We start from the raw sequence: 20735 nt of genomic DNA, 5'->3' as shown, positions 1-20735 counted from the left end.
ACAAAAAGTACTTCACTCCTGGCATGTAGTGAAAGCCAGTTAAGTGTGAGCTCAATAAACGTTATTACTAGGAGCCCTCTCTGACCTGATGCTCTTCAGAGTAGCCCACAGCCAAGCTCCTCAAAGGAAGATATTTATTTGCTCTCTCGATATTCCCCTAGTTCCTCCAATGAGATGTGGTTGACCTTGGAGCCCAGGGACTATGTCCTATGCGGAACCCCCACTCAAGCTGATAGACCCATCCTGCTAGACACACAGTAAGCTATATTGTTATTGTTACTCACTGATGGGCTGATGGTGCTAACTCACTTTCTGGGCTTAATGGCCTAATGGCTTCATATATAAGTTGGGGGATTCAAGACAGGTGTTTTGAAAATATCCATGAGACTCTGGGTTACCAAAGGCAAACTCTGAATTACTCTTTGGCCAGTTGGGGCAACAAACCACTCATCTTCATGTTCTCAAAGAATTCTGAAGCTGGAGTAGCCACGAGGCATCATTCTTCTCCTCTTAGTAATGTTTCCCTGCCCCTACCTGATTCACATGGCCAACACACACTTGTTCTTCATGTCTCTCAAACCCAGAGATCTGGATGGGGGGAGGGCAGCCTATCTAAGGAGTGTCTCCAAAGACATTCTGAGATGCAACACACACTGATTGTCTAATAAACCTTCATCAAGTATATACCCTCTGATTTTGATGAGGTGGAGGCCAGACCTTTAGAATCCATGGTTGAGACTTCTGTTTCCTCTTTTGAACATAATTGGAAAATAAAAGAACATTGGGACTCAGCATAGAAAGTCTCGGATTCCATGCATGCTCTGAATTTTGCCACGAGTGTGATCTTCCTTGGATGAGCAGTGGTGGCGGTGTTGTTAAACCATCACTCACATCACTCACTACAGTGATGTTAAACATCACTCACTACAGTGTGCCAGCACTGAGAGCTTTACTTGTGTTGTCTCAGATCCCTTAACAGAGCCAGGGTGCAAACCTAGGCCTCCCAACTCACCTTTTCTACAAATCACCCGTTTTTCTTCACTTACAAAATGGGGCTAATATTTCCTACTTTGTAGGGCATTATGAGGATTAAACGAGATGATATTCCTAACCCAGGAAACCAGTGTTAGTTGAAGGGTTGTGTCTTCCAATCGTCTCTCCCGCAAAGGTGAAAAAATTGTGAATGATCAAAGCTAAGCTGCCTGGAATCCTAGAAGCACCTTCTGGATCACCTTAGATGCTTCAGTATAATTATGTGTGGAAGAAGGAGACGGACAGACTTTATGGGCCGGAGGTACAACTGCCCATCCCACCCTTTGATCTTCAAGAACTCTGCAAACACATTAGACTCTCAAGACCACAGATTGGAAGTCTGTCTCATGAGCGGCCCTGGAGCAACCGTGCAGGCAGAGGTCAAACTTTTCAGGTTCTCCTTCCAGACATGGGGGTCCCAGAACACTCCCACCATCTCGCTGCACTGCTTGAGGTGCTGTGGCTCTCCACTGTTCACCACCCTTGGCGCAGGTCCCAAAGTCTAGCCTCATCTCAGGAGCTCCCAGTACTGAAGTGAACTAACCTTGCATCCCCAAGTCCCAGCTGGCCCCTCCCCTGCCCACACAGCCCTAGCAGCTAGCTCACTTAGCTCTCCCTTCCACCGCTGTGCGTCCCGCCAAGGCAAATACAAATTCATTTTAACTTTCATCCTAGAAAAACAGACCCAGAAGATGAGAGCCCCTCACTTATCAGGGTAGACTCGAGGCTGGCTTGGATGGTGCCATGTTTTAGTGGGCAAATGCACAGATGTAGACAGCGTCCACCTCCATGAGTGCTGAATTCCCTGACCTGCCTTCTTTAGCCTCAAAGAACTGAGGAAAAGCCTCCTTCAGAAGGGGGCTTGCAGGTGGCCTCTAAATGCAATGTTTGATCCTCAAATGGATCCTGGGATGTGTGCCATGAAGAACATTAATGGGATAATTGGCAATATCAATATAAATGTGCATCAGGTAAAAGTATCATATCAGTATTAAATTCCTGAATTCAGTAATTGTGCAGGAAAATTCTCTGTTCTTAGGTTACACACATAGAAGTATTTAGCAGTAGAGGGATGTAGTGTCTCAGCTTACTCTTCAATGGTTCAGGAAGAAACAATGTGTCTGTATCAAGGATGGAGGAAGCAAATAAAGCAAATGTGATGAATGTGGGTGAAGACTCTAGAGCATTCTTTGCACTAGTCCTGTAACTTTTCTGCACATTAGGATTGGTTGAAAGAAAAAATTACATGATGCCACTGAATTATACATTTTAAAATGGTTGCAATGGCAACTTTTATGTGTATTTTTTAAAAGACTTTATTTATTTATTTGACAGAGAGATAGAGCACAAGCAGGGGGAATGGCAGAGGGAGAAGGAGAAGCAGGCTCCCTGCTCAGCAGGGAGCCTGATGTGGGGGCTGGATACCAGGATTCTGGGTTCATACCTGAGCCAAAGGCAGACACCCAGCTGACTGAGAGTCACCCAGGCACCCCTATGCTATGTGTATCTTAAAATTTAAAAAAAAAGTTAAAATGTAAGATAAAGACCATCCAAAAAGAAGGTGCTTCCCACGTCGGGCTCCCTGCATGCAGCCTGCTTCTCTCTCTGCCTGTGTCTCTACCTGTGTCTCTGCCTCTCTCTGTATCTCTCATGAATAAATAAATAAAATCTTTAAAAAAAAAAAAAAGTGCTGAGAGAGCCTCAGAGCTTCTCCACTCCCGGGACATCAGCACCTCGCACCATCCTTCTCCCCCACCGCCCCCATCTCCAGTACTCCCAGTCTCGGCTGTCATAATGGAAGTTGCTGATTTCCTAGCACTTACTCTGTGCCAGGTGCTCTTCCAGTGTTTTCTACCTCTTAACTCATTTGCTTTCCACAACAATCTGATGAGATAGATGCTGTTATAGCGACCTCCCTTTTACGGAAAAGGAAACTGAGGCATAGAGAGGCTAGGTGGCTTGCCCAAAGACCCACAATTAGTTATATACCCCCCTATCGTTCTGGGCATACAGTCATCACCCAGCTTGTCACCAGATTCTGCTCATCCCTTCTTCAGTCCTTCCTTACCCAGACAAACTACTGTCATTGTCTCCAGATACTTCTCTGGCCTCTGCCTCACTCTATTCTTTAAACCAGATGCCAGCATGTTCTTTCTGAAATGCATCTCAACACAGGTCACTTCCTGCTCAGAAAGCTTCCACTGGTCCAGAAGATGAAATTCAAGCACCTTCACACGGCATTCGAGAACTTTCATAAGCTGTCCCCTCTGCAGCTCCTGCCATCTTCTCCCCAGCCTCTCCGCAAACCCTGGGCTCTCATCAGCGGTTCTCATCTTTTTCCCACTCCAGTGTACGTGGGGACCTGACTCCCTCACGAGCCAGTGGGCTCCTTGCCGCAGGGATCCTCAGGAAGCCAGAGACACCACCCTCTCCAGAGCCTTCACCACCCTCTGAAGAGGTTCTGTGGGTGGGTGAATAACTTGAGAAAGCCCCTAGGTCATTTGGCCACACCTCCCTCGCCCCACATGTTGAGAACCACTGCAGCTGCTTGGGATTCATTCCCGAATCTTCTCGGGTCTCCACAGCCTTGCTCTTGCTCTGACTCTGCCTGAGATGCTCTTCTTTGCCAGGAAAACCCTTAGTTATCCTTTAAACCCCAGAATAAATGTCCCTTACCCATGAAGCCCTCCTTGGCAACTCCAGCCAGAGTTAATTTCTCTACCCTGTGTGCTCATCACCCTGTGTGCGTTATGACCAGAGCTGACATTTCTCAGGTGCCTACTCGGTGCTGGGCGCCATCGTGGGTGCTTGACGTGTAGCAACCCAGTAAGTCATAGTGACCCTAAGAGGAAGGTTGTTTGTATTTTTTAGATGAGGACTCTGAGGCACAGAGAGTGAGGAACATTGCTCACAGTCGCACAGCTAGTAAGTGGCCGGGTCAGAATTGGAAGGTCAGAGCCAATTTTGCCACCACAATAGTGCCCCCATGCTGCACGGAACCTATCATAGGTGAGTGGAGTCTGCTGCCCAGCCCAGCCTCCTTGTGGGTCGGATGACAGCTAATTCTTTGTTTATGCTTGGCACAGAATGGACAACGCAACTAGTGTGTTAAGTGAATGAGCTCTTGGCTGAGTGACTGAGAGGAAGAAAGAACACAGGAGAGCTGGAAAGCCTGTGTTCCGGAGCCACCCTACCACCAATGAACTGGGAGCACAGTCACTTCTCCCTCTTGGCCTCCCTGCCTCTTCTGCAACCGCTGGCTAAGGATCACTTCAACCATGGTGCCCTGTGAGGCCAGGCCCTCCAGGTGTCCTGCCAGTGACCCCGCTCACCCTATGCCTTGTGGGGTGGCCTGGGCACTCCGCGGCCAGGCCTCCATGACGGAGGTAGGACAGACATTCCAGATGGTTGTCTGTCTCCTGGGAGGGGAAGAGGCAGGTGGGGAAGAGGAGTTGCCGAAACTGCTTTTCCAGGGGCCACGGGGTGAGGCCAAGCGGGCAGGGCTGGGCTTCAGGTCACTGCTAACCTCAGACAAGGGGCTTTGACGGGGGCAGTCAGTCAAGGAGCTGGCCATGTGCCATCCTGGGCACGCTGGTGCTGAGAAAATGACAGAGCCTGTGCCCCTGGTGCGCTGCTGACAGCAGCTGGCATGCGCCTCCAACAGACTCGGGGGACAGGGGGGTGTGGCCCTTTGAGGCAGGCAGCCCACCTTGACAGAGGCCCACATTGACCTGTGCGTGGAGAAACCAACCGAGAGAGAGGGACGCCTGGGTGGCTCAGCGGTTGAACGCCTGCCTTCGGCTCAGGGTGTGACCCTGGAGACCCAGGATCGAGTCTGCATCAGGCTCCCTTCAGGGAGCCTGCTTCTCCTTCTGCCTGTGTCTCTGCCTCTCTCTCTCTGTGTCTCTCACGAATAAATAAATAAAATCTTAAAAAAGAAAGAAACCAACCGAGAACAAGCGAGTGAGCCTCTGAGCACCCCGCCCCGGCCCGCCGTGCCCCTCCCTGCTGCAGAGCTTTCCCCGCGGGTGCCTGGGGCAGAGTCCAGCCCTGGCGCTGCCAGGTGGGGCACTCCACCTGAAACTGGGCCTCAGCCCCAACCTGTCCCAACACCCGGACAACGCCTAGAAGCTAAGATCATTGATCACCTCACTCTGTTCACACAGGGTGCAAGCCAGCTCCCTGGCTCAGCCAAGCAGCTTTTTACAAACCATCACAGCCTAGTATATTGGAAAATTGTCCAGAAATGATTAGTTGCTAGGGAGGACGGGAGTGGAGGCAATTCCAAGAATATTTATATTTATTTTCTTCCTTATATGTGTCTCTAGTTCGCAGTTCTTAACAATGAACTCCTGTTTCCTTCATAATTAAAAAACCCCAATATAATAGTTATTAAAAAAAAAAAAAAACATGAACTTGGGGGACCTGGCTGTCTCAGCTGATAGAACACGCAACTCTTGATCTTAAGGACATGGGTTCAAGCCCCACATCGGGCCTAATTAAACAAAACAAGACAAAACAAAAATATAACATGAACTTTGGAGTCAGACAAACCAAGCTGGGCAGTCTTAATATAACTCCACCGTCTCAAAGGAATCAAAGACTGTATCTGACACGAGGTCGGTGCTCAATAAGTGTGCGCCTCTCTTGCTTTCTGAGGCTGTTTTCTCATTTGTAAAATGAGGATGATCCCGTTTCCCTTAAGTTAGGAGAAGTTACCACATGCCTAAAGAGATCCTGCAGAGTTAGCTAGCACTCGAGAAAGGTCATTTCCCCTGGGGCTCTCCTTCCTCGGGTCTTAACACAGCTCAGTGGCCCAAGAACTTGGAGACTTGGTTCCGTGGCACAGCCTCCAGCTTGTTGTGTCTGGCTGAATCCGAAGAGACAGATGCTTCCCTGTGGTCAGGGTCATGTCACATAAAATCCCTGCCCTTTGACTGTAAACATTCCAGAGTTAAGAAAGAGGAAAGATAGAAAATACCTACTATTTGAGGGTAGGTTATCTTCCCCCGTAAAGTTTTAGGGGATCAGAGACCCACCAAAGGCTCAGCGGAACATAACTCATTTCTACCAATGGCTCCAGCTTACCTTATTGGCCTCCTCATGCCTGGGATACATACATCCTCATATCTGGGATTCCTCAAAATCCAGCCAAGCCCCAAGGGTGGGTCACCAGGGGCTGGGCCAATGGGCAACACATGGTTGACCTTGGGCGTAGGCCAAGTCTGAGTCTTAGCCACATATTGTGGAATGCAAGCCTCCTCATCACATTGCTCCTGGAGCTTGGCTGGGGCACCTCAGAATGGGGTGTGGAGATGCAGGAGGAAAATGACCCTGAGTCAGACTTAGAGTTGGCCATGATTGGGGGAAACCACTGTAGGCTGCAGGAGCAGGGAGGGTGGAACCCTAGAGTGACAGTCACAAGGAAACTCCTCCAAAGTGCCAAGCTGGGTGAAGCCCAGCTAGGTGTTGCTTGGCTTTGAAGAGTGTGAAGGTAGGGGGTGCTGGCCAGGGGCAGAAGGGCAATTGTGCATTCTCCACAGAGCAGCTTGTCTGAAATGGGGAGCTAGTGAGCATTTTATAAAAGAACTTCAGGGATCCCTGGGTGGCGCAGCGGTTTAGCGCCTGCCTTTGGCCCAGGGCACGATCCTGGAGACCCAGGATCGAATCCCACGTTGGGCTCCCGGTGCATGGAGCCTGCTTCTCCCTCTGCCTATGTCTCTGCCTCTCTCTCTCTTTCTCTCTCTCTGTGTGTGACTATCATAAATAAATTTTAAAAAAATAAAATTAAAATTAAAAAAAGAACTTCATTTCTTCCTCCACCTTGGCCTCTACCTTGTCACAGCTCCAACTCCCTCCGGGGGGTCAGAGAAGAATCTCTACTAACAAGGCCATCTTCCTCTGAACCTACATGCTGTCTCAAACTGCTCTTGGACGCAGGGCCCTTCCCCTGGCTCTGTGCTAGGAAGGCCCTGCTTTGGTTCCCTACATAGTGAAGAGTCTATGGGATCAAGGGGACATTCCCTTGGAGCTCATACCACTCCCTTTTTTACCTTGCTCTGGGCCCCAAGACCCTTAGAATCCCCCACTTAAATGACCCTGAGCCCACTTTTAGAACTTCTTTCCCAGTTAAATCTCCTGAGTTCAGCCCAAGTTAGGGGTACACATATCCCTGAGCCCAGAGTATGGCCAAGGGGGTGCTGTCTGCGGATAGGATAAAGCTGTAGAGGTTGAGAGTGAGGCCCTTGATCACTGTGAGGGTAGGAGCCAGGTGGGTAGAGGAGGCAGTGGGCTACCATGGGGATGGGAGGCTCCATGTGCTCCATGTGCACTTCATCTTGTTACAGGCCCCTGACACCCACCCCCACAAACACACAGTGCTCCCTCACCCCACAACCCTTCCAGCTAATGTCAGCTACACAAATCAGGCAGGCATAATGGCTGCCCTGCTTGGCTCATCCCAAGAAGCTCAAACACAACCCCAAAGGGCAGCGTGGACCTTGAGTTCAGAGCTGAGTTGAAAGCGGGTGGAGCAGAAACCAGAAATCCCACTGACTTGGAGCTTCAGGCACAGAGGAATAGAGGGAGGGATCCAGAACAGATGGAGTTTCCTGCCCCCAGCCCAGCCTTACACCTCCCCAGGCACAGCCAGGCCTGCCTGACTCATTGGGTGGGGTGACCCAGGGAGCTCTCATCGCCTGGGGCTCCCCTAGGGACCTGTCCAGCCAGTTTCCCTATATTTGCCACATTGGCATTTAATTTTTAATTCCTTAAATGCGTCACCCTGGGGACGGTTTGATTCAGACCAGAGGATGGTAAGAAAGAGCCTCAGAGAGAAGTAAGCACAAGCTTCCCACTACTGGCTGTCCTATCAGCTAAGCTCTAGAAAACGTGTGCAAGCTCTGGCTCGAGCTCTGGGCCTGGCCTCCCCTTGGGGGTAGCAGTAAGTGGAGAGAAAGGACCCTTCCTCCACTCAGCCCAGGCCCACGGTGGTATGGACAAGGACCGGTTTGGGAGGAAACCTGGGCTCTGGTCCCGCCTCTGCCTCTGTTGAGCTGTGTAACCTGGGCCCTCCCCTCCCTGGGCCTCGGTTTTCTCATCCTCATGAGTGCCAAGGTCCTCACCTATTCTGAAGTTTGGTGATTCCCATCCAGGTCCTCTGAGCTCTCGGAACAGGAAGTAGGGTGGCTGGAACACTGCCCTTTACGGCAGTGGAAACAGAGCTCAAGCAGTGATCCGTGTGTTGTGAGGGGCCTGGCTTCTGTGGGAGGGGGGGCTCCTGCTTCTCCATTATGAGTTACTTAACACAGAAAGTCACAGCTGGGGAGACCCCGAAGGACCATCTGGTGTAACCCCATTGATGGGTGAGGAGCCAGGGGCCCGGGGAGAGGTAGGGCTTGGCCCTCAGCCACTGCAGCGGCAGAGCCCAGACTGGTTCCAGCTACTCGAGGATCAGTTGGGTCCCATCCCAGTCACTGAGGGATCCAGGGGTACTTTCCATCACTGGCCTTTGGCTGCTGGCTGCCTGAGAAAGTATTTCTTAGTTCTCTGCCCTCCTACTGCAAATAGAGTGAGGAAGCTCCAGGAAGCAGTCAGAAGCATCTGCCCTCGCCCTTCCCTTTCCCAAGAGCATCCTCTTGCTCTCCCTTCTTGCCCCCCGTCCCTTTGCAGGGCAAGTGCTGACAGGAAGGGTGTGTTCAGGTGGTGGCCAGGTGCACGCAGAGCTCGAGGAAGAGCATGGGCCTTGCCGGGCCTATCACCTGGTTTCTCAGACACGGCTGTCTTGTGCCGCCCCTGCCCCAGGGAAGCCTGGCCTAGGAGGTACCCTCTGCGTATGGGAAGGGCCAGGGAGGGGCGAGGCCTGCCTGGCTAGGACAATGTCAGGCAGGGCTTGGGCACTGACCCAGCTCCCCACCCACCTTAACTTGGTTGGGCTGTGGGGGCGGGTGTGTGTGTATCTATGTGTGAACCCACACCCACATGGAGCTGTGTCCTCCTGCTTCTCATTCTCCCAGTCTCCTGCCGCTGCTGGAAGAAAGCAAAGGACCTGGCCCAGAGCCTAAGGGAGAGGAGTCAGATTACCCTCAGCCTAGGAGCAGGTGATAAAGTAGACTCTTGTGAGCTGAATCAGGAGCACAGGGATGTCCCCAGGATGCAAGCCATCAGGCCAAGTGTTCCTAATCTAAAGGTGCATCATAAATGGGCTGCCAGGGGCCTGAAAGGGGCCTCTGCTGAAATTGTAAGCAACATTGCATAGATGTGGCCCACAGCCTCATCAAAGTATCAAAAGGGTCTATAACCCCAAAGAGGCAAGAGACCCTGGTGTCCAGAGGCCCCAGCTGCTGGACAGGGGTTCAGAGGGGCAGACAAGAGAGATGCAGGTGATTCTGCAGGTAGGCACTGGGAGGGAAGAAAAGAGCTTCTAGGTTGTGGGTAGAGGGGAGAATAGGATGGCCTGAATAGAACTAGGACCCTGGAGTCTGGCTGTGGGGCTCCAAATCCCCACTCTGCCACTTTCGAGCTGTGCGACCGTAAGCAAGTTACTTTCCCATTCTGTGCTCCAATTTCTCCATCTGGAAAATGGGAAGTACTAACAGCACCTTTCTGATAATGTGACTCTGTCGACTCTGTTCACACATCGGAGGCACTTGGAATGGTGGCCGACACACAGTAAGTGCTCCATATGCATTAGCCAGGGTCCCATGGCCCGGCCACTGGATGGGACCTTACAAGCTGCAAGGTGGTTTGCCAGGGAAAAGCCCCCATCTCCTGACTGGCTTGGAGGCTTGCCTGGAGGACTGGCCCCCAGAAGGCTGTCTTGGATCTCCAGGCCTGACCAGCCGGCCAAGCCCACTCCAGTGTCTTCTCCCCACTCTCCCCCAAACCCCACCACCAGCCTTCGGTATGGGTCTGCTGCTGCCCAGGATCTGCCCTGGAGGGACCAAACAAGAAGAGGGGAGGGCAGAAAGGCTGGGACAAGCCAAGCCCTAATCACTGAAGAGACCCAAGTGGGAAGGTGGTCTAGTCAGAATAAACTCAGCTGCATTGTATTAACCCTTTAACGGCTAGAATCATTCAAAGGGCAACAGCCATTTATTTCAATATTTTGACAACCAGAACAGGTGATAGGTGGGTCAGCTCTGGGCTCATACCACTGTAATTCTGAGTATGTGTCTCGGGGGTAGGTGAGGGGAGGGAATCTAATTCACCTTTACCAATAGAAAATTTCAAAATGATTTTATCTGCATTTATGGGGGCAATGACCCCTGTAACACTTATGCATCTCTGGATGTTAAGGGCTGACTCATTTGCTTTATTCCTTTTTGTTGGTGGTGTCGTACTTTCTATATTTATCTATCATGTTCACAAGTTGCTTTTATTTATTAATTTTTTGAGAGAGGGAGTGCAAGGGAGAAGGGGAGGGGCAGAGGGAAAGGGAAAGAGAGAGAGAATCTTAAGCAGACTCCACACCCAGCACAGACCTCAAGGAGGGCCTCGATCCCACAACCCTGAGATCATGACCTACGCCAAAATCAAGAGTCAGACGCTTAATCAACTGAGCCACCACAAGTTGCTTTTATAAGCAGAAAATAAATTAACGTTGTATTCCCAGAAGACAGGGGGTTCAGCCCTCCACATGGGGCTTTGGGGATGCAGCAAGGAGAATATAAGACTTAGTCTCTCCCATCTAGAATCTCAGGGTCTGGTTAGTGAGATTGGACAAACCAAAAAAATGTTTAAAAATCAAGTGTTGGAGAGGGAGGTGGTTATGCTCAGCAGGGCTAGCCATCGTCAGTCTAGGTGACACGAATCCTCAAGGACACCAGTGATAATATTATCCCAACCAGGGATCAGGCCTGCCAGATAGGAGTGAACCTAGAAATTAGACTCTAGACATGGCCTGTCCAGTACAGTAGAAGCCACCAGCCACAGTGAAATGTCCCTCATCAGAAGAGGGATGTATAGTTGTATGACACGTCAGATTTCAAAGACTCCGTAGGAAAAAAAGAATATAAAACATCTCAGTAGTACTTTTTAACATCGATTTAATGTTGAAATGATGATCTTTTGAATATTTTGGATTAAGCAAAATATATCATTAAAATGAATCTTGTCTATTTCTTTTTACTTTCAGTGTAGCTACCAGGAAATCTGAAATGACAATGACAATGAGGCTTGCATTGTAGTTCTATTGGACAGGGCTGGTCTACACTGTCCCAGCAAAGCCAGGAACTCGTAGCACGGTCAACAGAACCAGTCAGAGAGCAGTTCTTTTGAGTCTGTCTCCCTTGCCAAAAAGCAAAAGCTCAACCATGCCTCCAGAGGGGAGTTTTTGGTTTCCTTTAGTTTCAGACCCACAAAGAATTCTGTCCCGAATGCCCTTCTCCCAGGGGTCATTGCTGTTTATCCTTCAAGACAGCTCAGATGTTACCTCTTCCAGGAAGCCCTCCTGACTCACCCCCGTGGCTGGATTGGCTGCCTGTGCTCTGAGCTATGTTCTGACAGTCTGCTGACTTGCTCCTGTCCTTCCTTGAGAGCCTCAGTGCTGGCTCGGCCGTCTCTGAATGCCTGCACCTGGCAAAGCCTGGCACGGAAGGCAGTGATCAGTGCTCGCAGAACACAGATACGAACCCTGCTGAGCTAGAGGTACCCATCGCTGTGTGGCCTCTGCACTCAAGTTCCCCATAAGCTCTCCTTGGGCTTCAGTGCGGAGGACCTGACACCCCTAATCTCAGCCTTCCTGCCAGGAGTCTCAGCCACGCCTCCTCCCAGGAGGCACCCTGGGTTGGCACCAGGAAGGAAGGGAATGAACAGAGGGTGAGGCCGATGTCCGCTGGGGCAGGGGCACGTTCTCTGCGGCGGCTAAGGTGGCCCACCCAGAGCGGCCCTGCAGGCCCCAGCGCAGAACCGTACTCACCAGTGGAAGGAAGGTCAGGAGGGGCCGGACTCTGGGCCGAGCTTTCAGTGTGGCTGTTCCTGACTCACTCACGGAGTCAAACCGATTGTCTCCAGCATAGATCCCACCTGGAGGAGACAAGTGCGGGAGCCCATGAGTCCATCGCCCTGCGGTTCCCAGGGAGGAGCCAGGGCCTGCGGCTGGCCTGTCTGACTCAGCTCAGCGCCTCTTACACAAGATCCTGTCAACGGGGTGGCTGCGAGTGGGGCCCACTGCTGCAGGGACCCCAGGGGGCTGGTCCTCGGGGCCTCTCCCAGCTCTCCCAGCGGCATGTTCCTCCTCGTCCCTCTATACAGCTCCTGAGTCTACACTTCTACAAGCCGCCCCTCCTTTTGGGGGCCCTGGGAGTGTGGCCAGTGTCCCAGCTAAGGCTTATCTCACAGGGCGAGGGAGGCATACAGGGTGGCTTTTCTCTCCAGTGTTTGACTTGCTAATCTGGAACAAGCAGAGCAGATGAGGTCACCTGCTGCCCCAGTGGCCCAGCACCCACCTTCTGAACGCTTCTAACTCAAGATTTCCTGAGTCCCGCAAACCATCAATGGTTGTGAGCATGGCTCCATTCGTTGCACCCTTGAGGGCAGAGCAAGAAGAGCGAGACGGTAGGGTCTCTGTGACCTAGTACAAGTCCCAACTCGGCTAACTACCAATAGTATTGTTTAAGCTCTCTGGGCCTCAGTTTTCCTATCTGTACAATGGGAGCGATGTTAGTGCCATCCTCATAGGACTGTTATGAGGAGTTAGTGTGGTCTACACGTGGTAAGTGCTCAACAGAAGCGGTCCCTTCCCCTATAGGAAGGTGATACAAAGAGCTTTTTCTTCCTCTAGTTACTGAGTCTGTGTTCTGGGCTGTTTCCACAGCAGTGGAGAGAGCATGAGAAGCTATTCACATTTTCTCAACCAATCTTCCTCATGACCCTTAATGCTCATCGATAAGGATTTCACAGCCTGTCTCAGGCTCACACTGTCACCTCCTAGAAGCAGGGGTCACTGTGGGCCTCCTATTACAGTCACAAGCAAGAAGGGTTTTCACTCATTTAACAGGGCATGAGGGACTTTTTCTTCCTCTATAGCCAAAGGGGAAAGAGAAGAAAGGTCAAAATTCCAATTATCCAGAATCCTCTAACTGGAATATTGAACAAATCATGACTACTTTTCTCTTGGCACATGAGTTCAGGAGCAAACTGCAAGAAAGCTAAAAGGTTTATTCAAGAGAGACTGGGCTTATCAGGGAAGTCCTGAGATCAGAATACATTCACCCCAAATTCCCATGCCTGCCACCACAGCCCTCTCTCTGCGTGAACATCTGGGTTTTGAATGTGATATAAAGGCTCTCGGGAACACCAACTGGATGCAGAGCCCTTTGTGTGCTGCCCCACCAGGGAGAGAGTGGCTGGAACATTGAAGATTCTCCACCTCCCAAAAGGGACCAAAATGATGAGTTCTCTGTGTGTGCCTCAGTTCCCAGTAACTCCGGTTGCCAGCAGTGCCTTGCCCAGCTCACTCCAGGAAGACATGGTTGCCCAGTCCCTACCAGGCTCTGTCCCTGAGGCCAGAGATCAAGATGCCAGGGGGCAGGTGGGGGAGGAGACAGGAAGCACAAGAGTACACAGATTTGGCTCAAGCAGAAACCACAAAACTAGAGTTCATGGGAAAACCAAACAGCTACTGCTAAGCCCACCTGATTCTCTCTGGCTTCTAAAAGTTTGAGTGTTGGCACCAGGATCTCCTTGGGATGTTCCCTAGTAGTGCTGTGTGGACACCAAAGTCCTAAATCCGACGTGCAGGATATGGCTGCTGGGTCCTTAACAGGACTGGGAGGTGCGGTGGGATTAACACAGAGATAGCAAGAGAGGCATGCTCCCAGGCTGACCTTTTCTCTAAGCATTTCATCTCTGCACTAGTGTTGGGGTCTACGCAGCCTCCTTTCTACATCTGGATTGTCAGGGTATTGATGGCTGGTATTACTGTGTGCCTCGGAGCTTTAGAAGGGAGCAACCTGGCAAGGGAATCACTGGAATAGTAGTAATAATATAATAGTAGGTAAAACTTATTGAGCAATTTTAATGGGCCAGGCACTGTTCTAAGCATCTTACACATTATTAATTCACTTAATTTTCGAAAGCAGTTCCATGCAATTGGTATAGTCATCATCCCCATTTTACAGATGAGGAAACTGGGGCACAGAGGTCTAATAACATGCCCAAAGGCTCAGGTGAAGCCGGGGTTTCTGCTCCAGGACTGATTTCTGAACCACTACATGCACTGCTTCCAGAGTAGAGAATCCTAATCGTGCCACGAACGGGATGTGGATGGGAGGATGGGGTGTGATGGGCAGGGGGCCGTTTGAGGGTAAGAGTCTTGGCTGTAAGCCCTGGAGCAGCTCTGGGGAGGGACAGGAGGTGAAGCTTGCCCCTGGCTGGGGCAGAGCCAAATCTGACCACCACACAGGCACAAATGCTCTCAGCACCTCACAGATTCCATGGTTCTAACTACCTGGTAGATTCCATGACTCAACCCTGGCTGTGAGGCACTGTTGTGTTGGTTTGTGGTTGTTGTCAGCAGGGGAACCCTTTCTAAAAATACAGTGGAACCGATCAGAGGTGAGTGGCTGTGCTTGAGGCAGGAGAGGAAGGCCCAGGTGGCTCCGTCCCCACTAGGGCACTTCTTGGAAATCCAGTTCAATCCCCCAGTTCTAAGACGTGAGCCTGGGGTCAGGGGTCAGGGCAGGAAGTGTGGTGACAGAGTTGGAGTGGTGTGATGTGAAAAAGAGATTCCCCCCACCACTGCTGGCTTTGAAGTTGGGAGGGGCCATGAGCCAAGGAGCGCTGGTGGCCTCTAGAAGCTGGAAAGGCTGAGAAAACCGATTTCCTCTACAACCTCCAAGAAAGAACCGAATCTTGCAGACACTTTAATGTTACCCCCATGGGATCAGATGTCAGACGTCTGACTGACAGAACTTGATAATAAATGTCTGTTGCTTTGAGAAAACACCCAAACAAAAGAGAGGTGTGGCTAGAATCTTCCAGACTTTCTCTGGGCCCCTTGTACCTGGGCTCAGTTCCTGACTGGTAAAGGCATACCAGCAGGTGAGACCGGAGGGGCCACCACCATGAGCTAGGTCCTCCATGGGTTCAAGGTCAGGGCTGGGCTTTCTAAGCTTCAAGAGCGAGGTCCAAAGGAAACAGAAAGACAATAGAGTCCAACTATGGGGCTTTTCCTATGGAAGTAAATGAACCTGGCTCCAATCACATGATCTGGGATGCTAGAATGGGCCTTCCTGAGAAGCAGCCCCCTCCTCAATTGACGAGGTAAAGGACGGCCAGGCCACCTCTTGACAAAGAGGAGGTGGGACAACTCACCTTCTGAGGACACATTGAACCTGCTCAATAAGAAAAGATGCCATCCTGTGTCTTGTCTACCCCCAAACCTGGAAATTCCCTCTGTGTCTGTCTTTTTACTCAGTCTCTTGCCCACTGGAAGAGTCATTGGAGATCTCAGAGGTCTCGAGCTTGCCACACAGCCCAGAGGGACACCTGAGGAACATTCCAGTAGGATCCAGAAAGAAGGAACATGGAGAGAGCCACCATAGACTCAGAAGCTTCCAGAGAAAGAAGGTATCTTCAGGAAACCCCTAGAGCAATTCCAGCAGCTAGGAAGCCTTGGGAGATCCTAGGAGCAGGGTCTGAGCAGAGCCCAAGCCCCAGGTGGACCACAGCCCTGTCAAGATACAAACAAGCCTCCCTGCCTGGCAAATTCATCTAAAAGGAACCCAGTGGTAAAGGAGGTGGAAATTCGGATCTGCCTGCATATACCCAAACCTGATCATTAAAACAACCCCAGCTTGCCCCCAAATGAAATCCTCTTTCTGACAGGCCTGTGTGCAGGATTCCTTTGCATTTGGGTACACCTCTCTCACATAAATTGGCAGGAAACAAAGGCAGCTTTTCATTTACACTTCCTCAAGGGTCTGAGTTCACATCAGTATCACCTAATTTCTGGAAACCTGGTTCAAAAAGAACTCTTGGTGGCCACACCTGTTTCAGCAGGAAGGCTTCCCCTCAGACATCAGCTGAGGATGGCAGCTCCCCTCCTCTACAGCCTCACTTAGGAGAACATCGTCCTGCCGTTGGCTTGAGGGGTATCTGTGTTGAGGCTGGGGCTGCGCGGGTCCTGAGGAGGTCAAAGCAAGGCAAGGAGACAGCCAGCAGGCCACAGCTCCCAGCTCCTCAGCTGGGAGGGGAGGTAGGATGGGGCAGGGCCCAGCTGAATGTGGTTCAAGCCCCTGCCCCATCCCTTCATTAACTGTAGGGCCTTGGGCATGTCACTAGGTCTCTCGGAGGTTGCTCCTCATCTTTGTAACTGTGAACGATGATCCCCACTGGGCGGGCTGGGGGGTGGGGGGCTAAGTGAGAGATACGGTGTACAGCAGGTAAGCACAGTGCCTAGCAGGTAATTTCTGCTCAATGATTGAGTGGGCTGCTTATCATCATCACCACCATTCTCATCCTTGTGTCCCTCTGCTCCACCTTAGCTTGCCCAGCAAGGGTTTGGCTCTGAGCTTGAATCACAGTAAATTAAGAGTAAGTAGCTATAGCCGTGGGTGAGAGCCACGGGGAAGTGGGTGGGCCCTTTGGTCTGCTGTCGGGGAGAACTCTGAATCTGGACATTTGGGGCTGCTCTTTGCAGATGGGAAGACAGAGGCCCAGAGTGGGTGGGGCTGGCTTTCAAGGTCGCAGAGCAGCTGTGGTGCCAGGACCCAAACAGGGTGCCTGAGTTGTAGTGCTGGGCTCCGGGACATGATGCAGTGCTTTACATATGGCACATGGCTCGCTGCCTCTCCCCAGACTGGTTCTCTTGGTGTGTGTGTGTGCGTGTGTGTGTGTAAGTGCAGGGGGGTGCGGTGGCCTGCTTTGGGGAAGCTGAGGGCTGGGCACAGCTGCTGCCTCCCTTCCAGCCCACTCTTTCTCTCCTTCTTGCCAAAGGGAGCAGCATCTCACTGGGTCTTTGGCATTTCTTTTCTCCCAGAGATCAGAGTCGAAAGCCTGGAAAAATGCTCTTCCTAGCCCAGCCTCAAAGCAGCCACAGATCTCCATGGAGGCTGAGGCTTGGGACCTTCGTTTAGCTCTTTTCCCAAATCCTAGGCAGGTGCAAACGAGAGAGAAAACTAATAATAAAAATGCAAATGAAAAAAAAATGCAAACGTCTAACATCTATTAAGCATGTCTTATGAGCTTGGCAGGATTCTAAGTGATCTCTACATTCCCATTCACAAACCCTGGGGGAGGCAAGCTTATTATTCCCATTTTGCAGATGAAGAAGCCAAGGTTCAGAGAAGTTAGGTCTCCTGCCTGAGGTTCCCCAGCTCAGCTGGTGAGTGAAAGGAGCCAGGATTCAAGTCAAGGCAGCCTGACTCTAGAACCCCTCTGGTCACAGCCAGCATGCAGGGAAATAATGCAGAGACCTGGCATCTCTCCTCTCCATCTCCTGGTTTTCCAGAGACTCAAAATGGGGTGCCTCCTAGAAGAAACAAATAGACCTAAGAATCAGATCTGGGGTCACACCGAGACTCCCTCATGTGTTGCCTGAGGATTTCTGAGCATTTGGTGGGGCTTGTTTGGGGCTTGGTTGCCCCACCTGTCAAACCGGGATCATTACTCCTATGTTGCAGGAAGCCTCCCAAAATCAGTGGAGAGAAAGGAGCTGGCAGGGACAAGAGGAGGGCTGGAGTGGGGGTGTGAGGCCCCAAATTGCCAGAAGCCCCCAAATGGCCCCAAGCACTGACCCCAGGTCTAATCCCAGAGGCTTAGGAGGGGTGAGTCTGTAGCTGAGCGAGTTTGATGCCTTGACGCAGAATAACCCAGAACCCCTCAAAAAGACCCCCTATCTTTACCCCACTGAGGTGGAGCATCCAATCCTTGGTCACTAAGGAGCCCCAGCCTTTCAGGGAAGCAGCAGATGGGCCCCACAAATGTAACCCGCAAATGACGTTAATGAGGCCCTTCCTTGCTAATTAACAGGTCCACATGACAGGAACCTGAAAAGGCCAGTCTGTCCCAGCAAGCCCCAGCAGGCCTGACCCAGGCACCAGAGAGAGGCCTTTGTCCAAGGGCAGAGGGGACGCTGAAGGTTGGGCTGGGCTGGAGCAGGAAGCCACAGGTGGGGGGGAGGGGAGAGGCCTGGGGGCGGGGCCTGGAGAGGGCCTCTCTTCAGACCCCACCCCCGCCTCCTAGTTAGGACGCCTTACTCAGAGAGTGCTCTGCAGACCTGCCCAAGGACTTCACCTGGGGACTGGCTGGAAATGCAAGTCCCCCATCCCGAACCTACTGCATCAGTATCTGATCTTGACAAGGCCCCAGGCGGCTGGATGCACATCAATATTTGAGCTGCCCCTGGGCCGAAATGACTGTGTCTTTTCACCTATCTGAGCCTTTTGAATCTGTTTCCTCAATTGAGAAAACACATGTAGTTTCTAGCATGGTGCCTGGTTCAGTAAATAACTGATAATAATAACGATGATCTTATTGTTATTGTCACTCATTTATTGGCTGGGAGGGAAGGGGCACCCGGTAGCCGGTCTGCTGTGGTCAAGGGAGAGCCTGGCTTTCCGGGGTTGAGCCACAGGGACGAGAGGAGCTTACATAATGGGTGTGCATGTGCGCACTGACCTGCCAGCAAACTGCAGCACGCCTCCAGGGGACAGGAGTAAACAACAGTCTCCTTCACACCCCCGCAAGGTACACAGGTCAGCTTTCGGGAGGCCGGTGCCAGCCTGACCCAGGCAGGAAATATGTGCCCAGCTGCAGGGATTCACGGCTTCCTACCTTTTCATCTGGCCAGAGACACAAGGCCAGGGGACCCCAGGAGCAGGGATGCCAGAACCAGCAGCCAGCCCTAGGGAGCATCAGGGTTCTCCTGATCAGGGGCTGGCTGCAGTCCCTGCACATTTATTTAGATCTGCAGAAGTTCCAGGAGGAAAGAGAATAGCCATACCACATCCAGGGAAGGAAACCCCACAAATCTCAAGTCTCCCTGTACAAAAGAATCACCCGAGAGCTGGTGAAAACTCCAGACCCTAGGCCCTCGCCCAGTGATTCTGACATTGTGTGCCTGAGTGAGACCCCAGGAATCTACATTTTTTTTTTTTAACTTTTACTTATTTATGATAGTCACAGAGAGAGAGAGAGAGAGGCAGAGACACAGGCAGAGGGAGAAGCAGGCTCCATGCACCGGGAGCCCGACGTGGGATTCGATCCCGGGTCTCCAGGATCGTGCCCCGGGCCAAAGGCAGGCGCCAAACCGCTGCGCCACCCAGGGATCCCAGGAATCTACATTTTTAACAAGTGTCCTATGTGGTTATGACAAAAGCAACTTACATTTGGAGGAACAAGGCAAGAGATATAGGACAACCCACTGCTGGGGTAGGGTGGAGTGGCAGGGGATAGAGAAGGTCGGGTAATTAATCCAAGGAGTCCAGAAAGAGAGATAGCCCTGTTTCTGGCAGCTGCAGCCCAACCCTCATCAAGGAATTTGCAAAGATTCACATCTCTGCGGTCTCAAGCACTTAGCAAACAATCGAGGGGCCTTTTAACATCTCTCTGTGGGCTGGGGGGAGGCTGGAGACTTAATTAAAATTGCATTTGCATTAAGTGAAGCTCTCCTAATAGTTATTAGAATACTTGTCAAGGAAATTGTTTAAAGAAAAACATACTCGTCACCACCGTCACCTGACTGTTTGCATTTTACCCACTGCACCAGCCTACCCTTATGCAAACAGACTTTTACATGGTTGTAGCCACAGTTACTCCTTAATTCCCATACACACCTCCACATCAATTTTCCCCTCTGTTCCACTGCCTGTTCTCTAGGGCCAAATACCACCAGCACCTCAGAGAATGTTACAGACTCCAGGACCCTATGGAATACTAATCTCAACCCCTCTGAGACCTTAGGATGGTCCCAGTTTCCTCTGGTCTACAGCAGCGTTAGGAATTGATGACAAGGGCAGGAAGTGCTCAGAGTCAAAATGGCTTGGACATAATAAATCATACAGTAGTCATCCCTTTTTTTTTTTCTTCCTGTAAAGGCCCACCTAGTAAATATTTTTGGCTTTGTGAGCCATACGGTCTCTGTTGTGGCTACTCAGCAATGCCACCGTAGCATGAAAGCAGCCACAGACCATATGTAAATGCTGGGCATGACTGGTTGTCTTAATAAAACTTTATTTATGATAATAGGCCATGGGACAGATTTGAGCCACGGCTATAATTTGCCAATTCCTGCTCTTAGGGCTTTTCTTTTTAAGAGTCTTCAAACCCCTGCCATGTACGAACCTCAGGCAGCCATTCTGTAGACAGTCTAGACGCTATCCCCATTTCACAGAAGAAAAAAACTGAGGCCCAGGCAGTGGCTAGCCTTTACTCTATAGACAGAGGCAGGTCTGGTACCTCCATCCCATCGCAGAATCTCCAACATTGGCCCCTCCTGTCCCCACTCCAAGCACACGCCCTGTTCAACAGGGAAGAAGACCTGGGCTACACCCACTGGCACCCCTGGGAAACACCCCGGAAACACTGGGAGCCATCCTGCTGGGTGCACGTTGTTTTCCACCCCCTATGTGCAGGGTGCAACCAGGCTGAGTCAGCTGGAGGCCCAACCCTGCCCTGGGAATGGGAGGAACTGGCCCTGGGGCTCCAGCCCTGCCCCAGCTGGTGAAGGCTGCAGCTGGCCAGAGGTGACAGGACACGAT

The 20735-nt window shown here is 51.3% G+C and overlaps 1 protein-coding gene across 1 annotated transcript in view; it reads right to left on the bottom strand.

Annotated features, from left to right (window-relative positions):
• C7H6orf132 (chromosome 7 C6orf132 homolog) overlaps positions 1-20735 on the bottom strand; it is a 33443-nt gene that overhangs the window by 9965 nt on the left and 2743 nt on the right. The window contains exon 2 of the mRNA XM_077904027.1: positions 11951-12057. Within this exon, the coding sequence (XP_077760153.1) occupies positions 11951-12057 (107 nt within the window). The remainder of the gene's footprint in view (positions 1-11950; positions 12058-20735) is intronic.

The sequence above is a fragment of the Canis aureus genome, chromosome 7 (genome assembly GCF_053574225.1).
Source record: "Canis aureus isolate CA01 chromosome 7, VMU_Caureus_v.1.0, whole genome shotgun sequence".
NCBI classification, from domain to species: Eukaryota; Metazoa; Chordata; class Mammalia; order Carnivora; family Canidae; genus Canis; species Canis aureus.
This window is presented reverse-complemented; position numbering and strand designations above follow the sequence as displayed.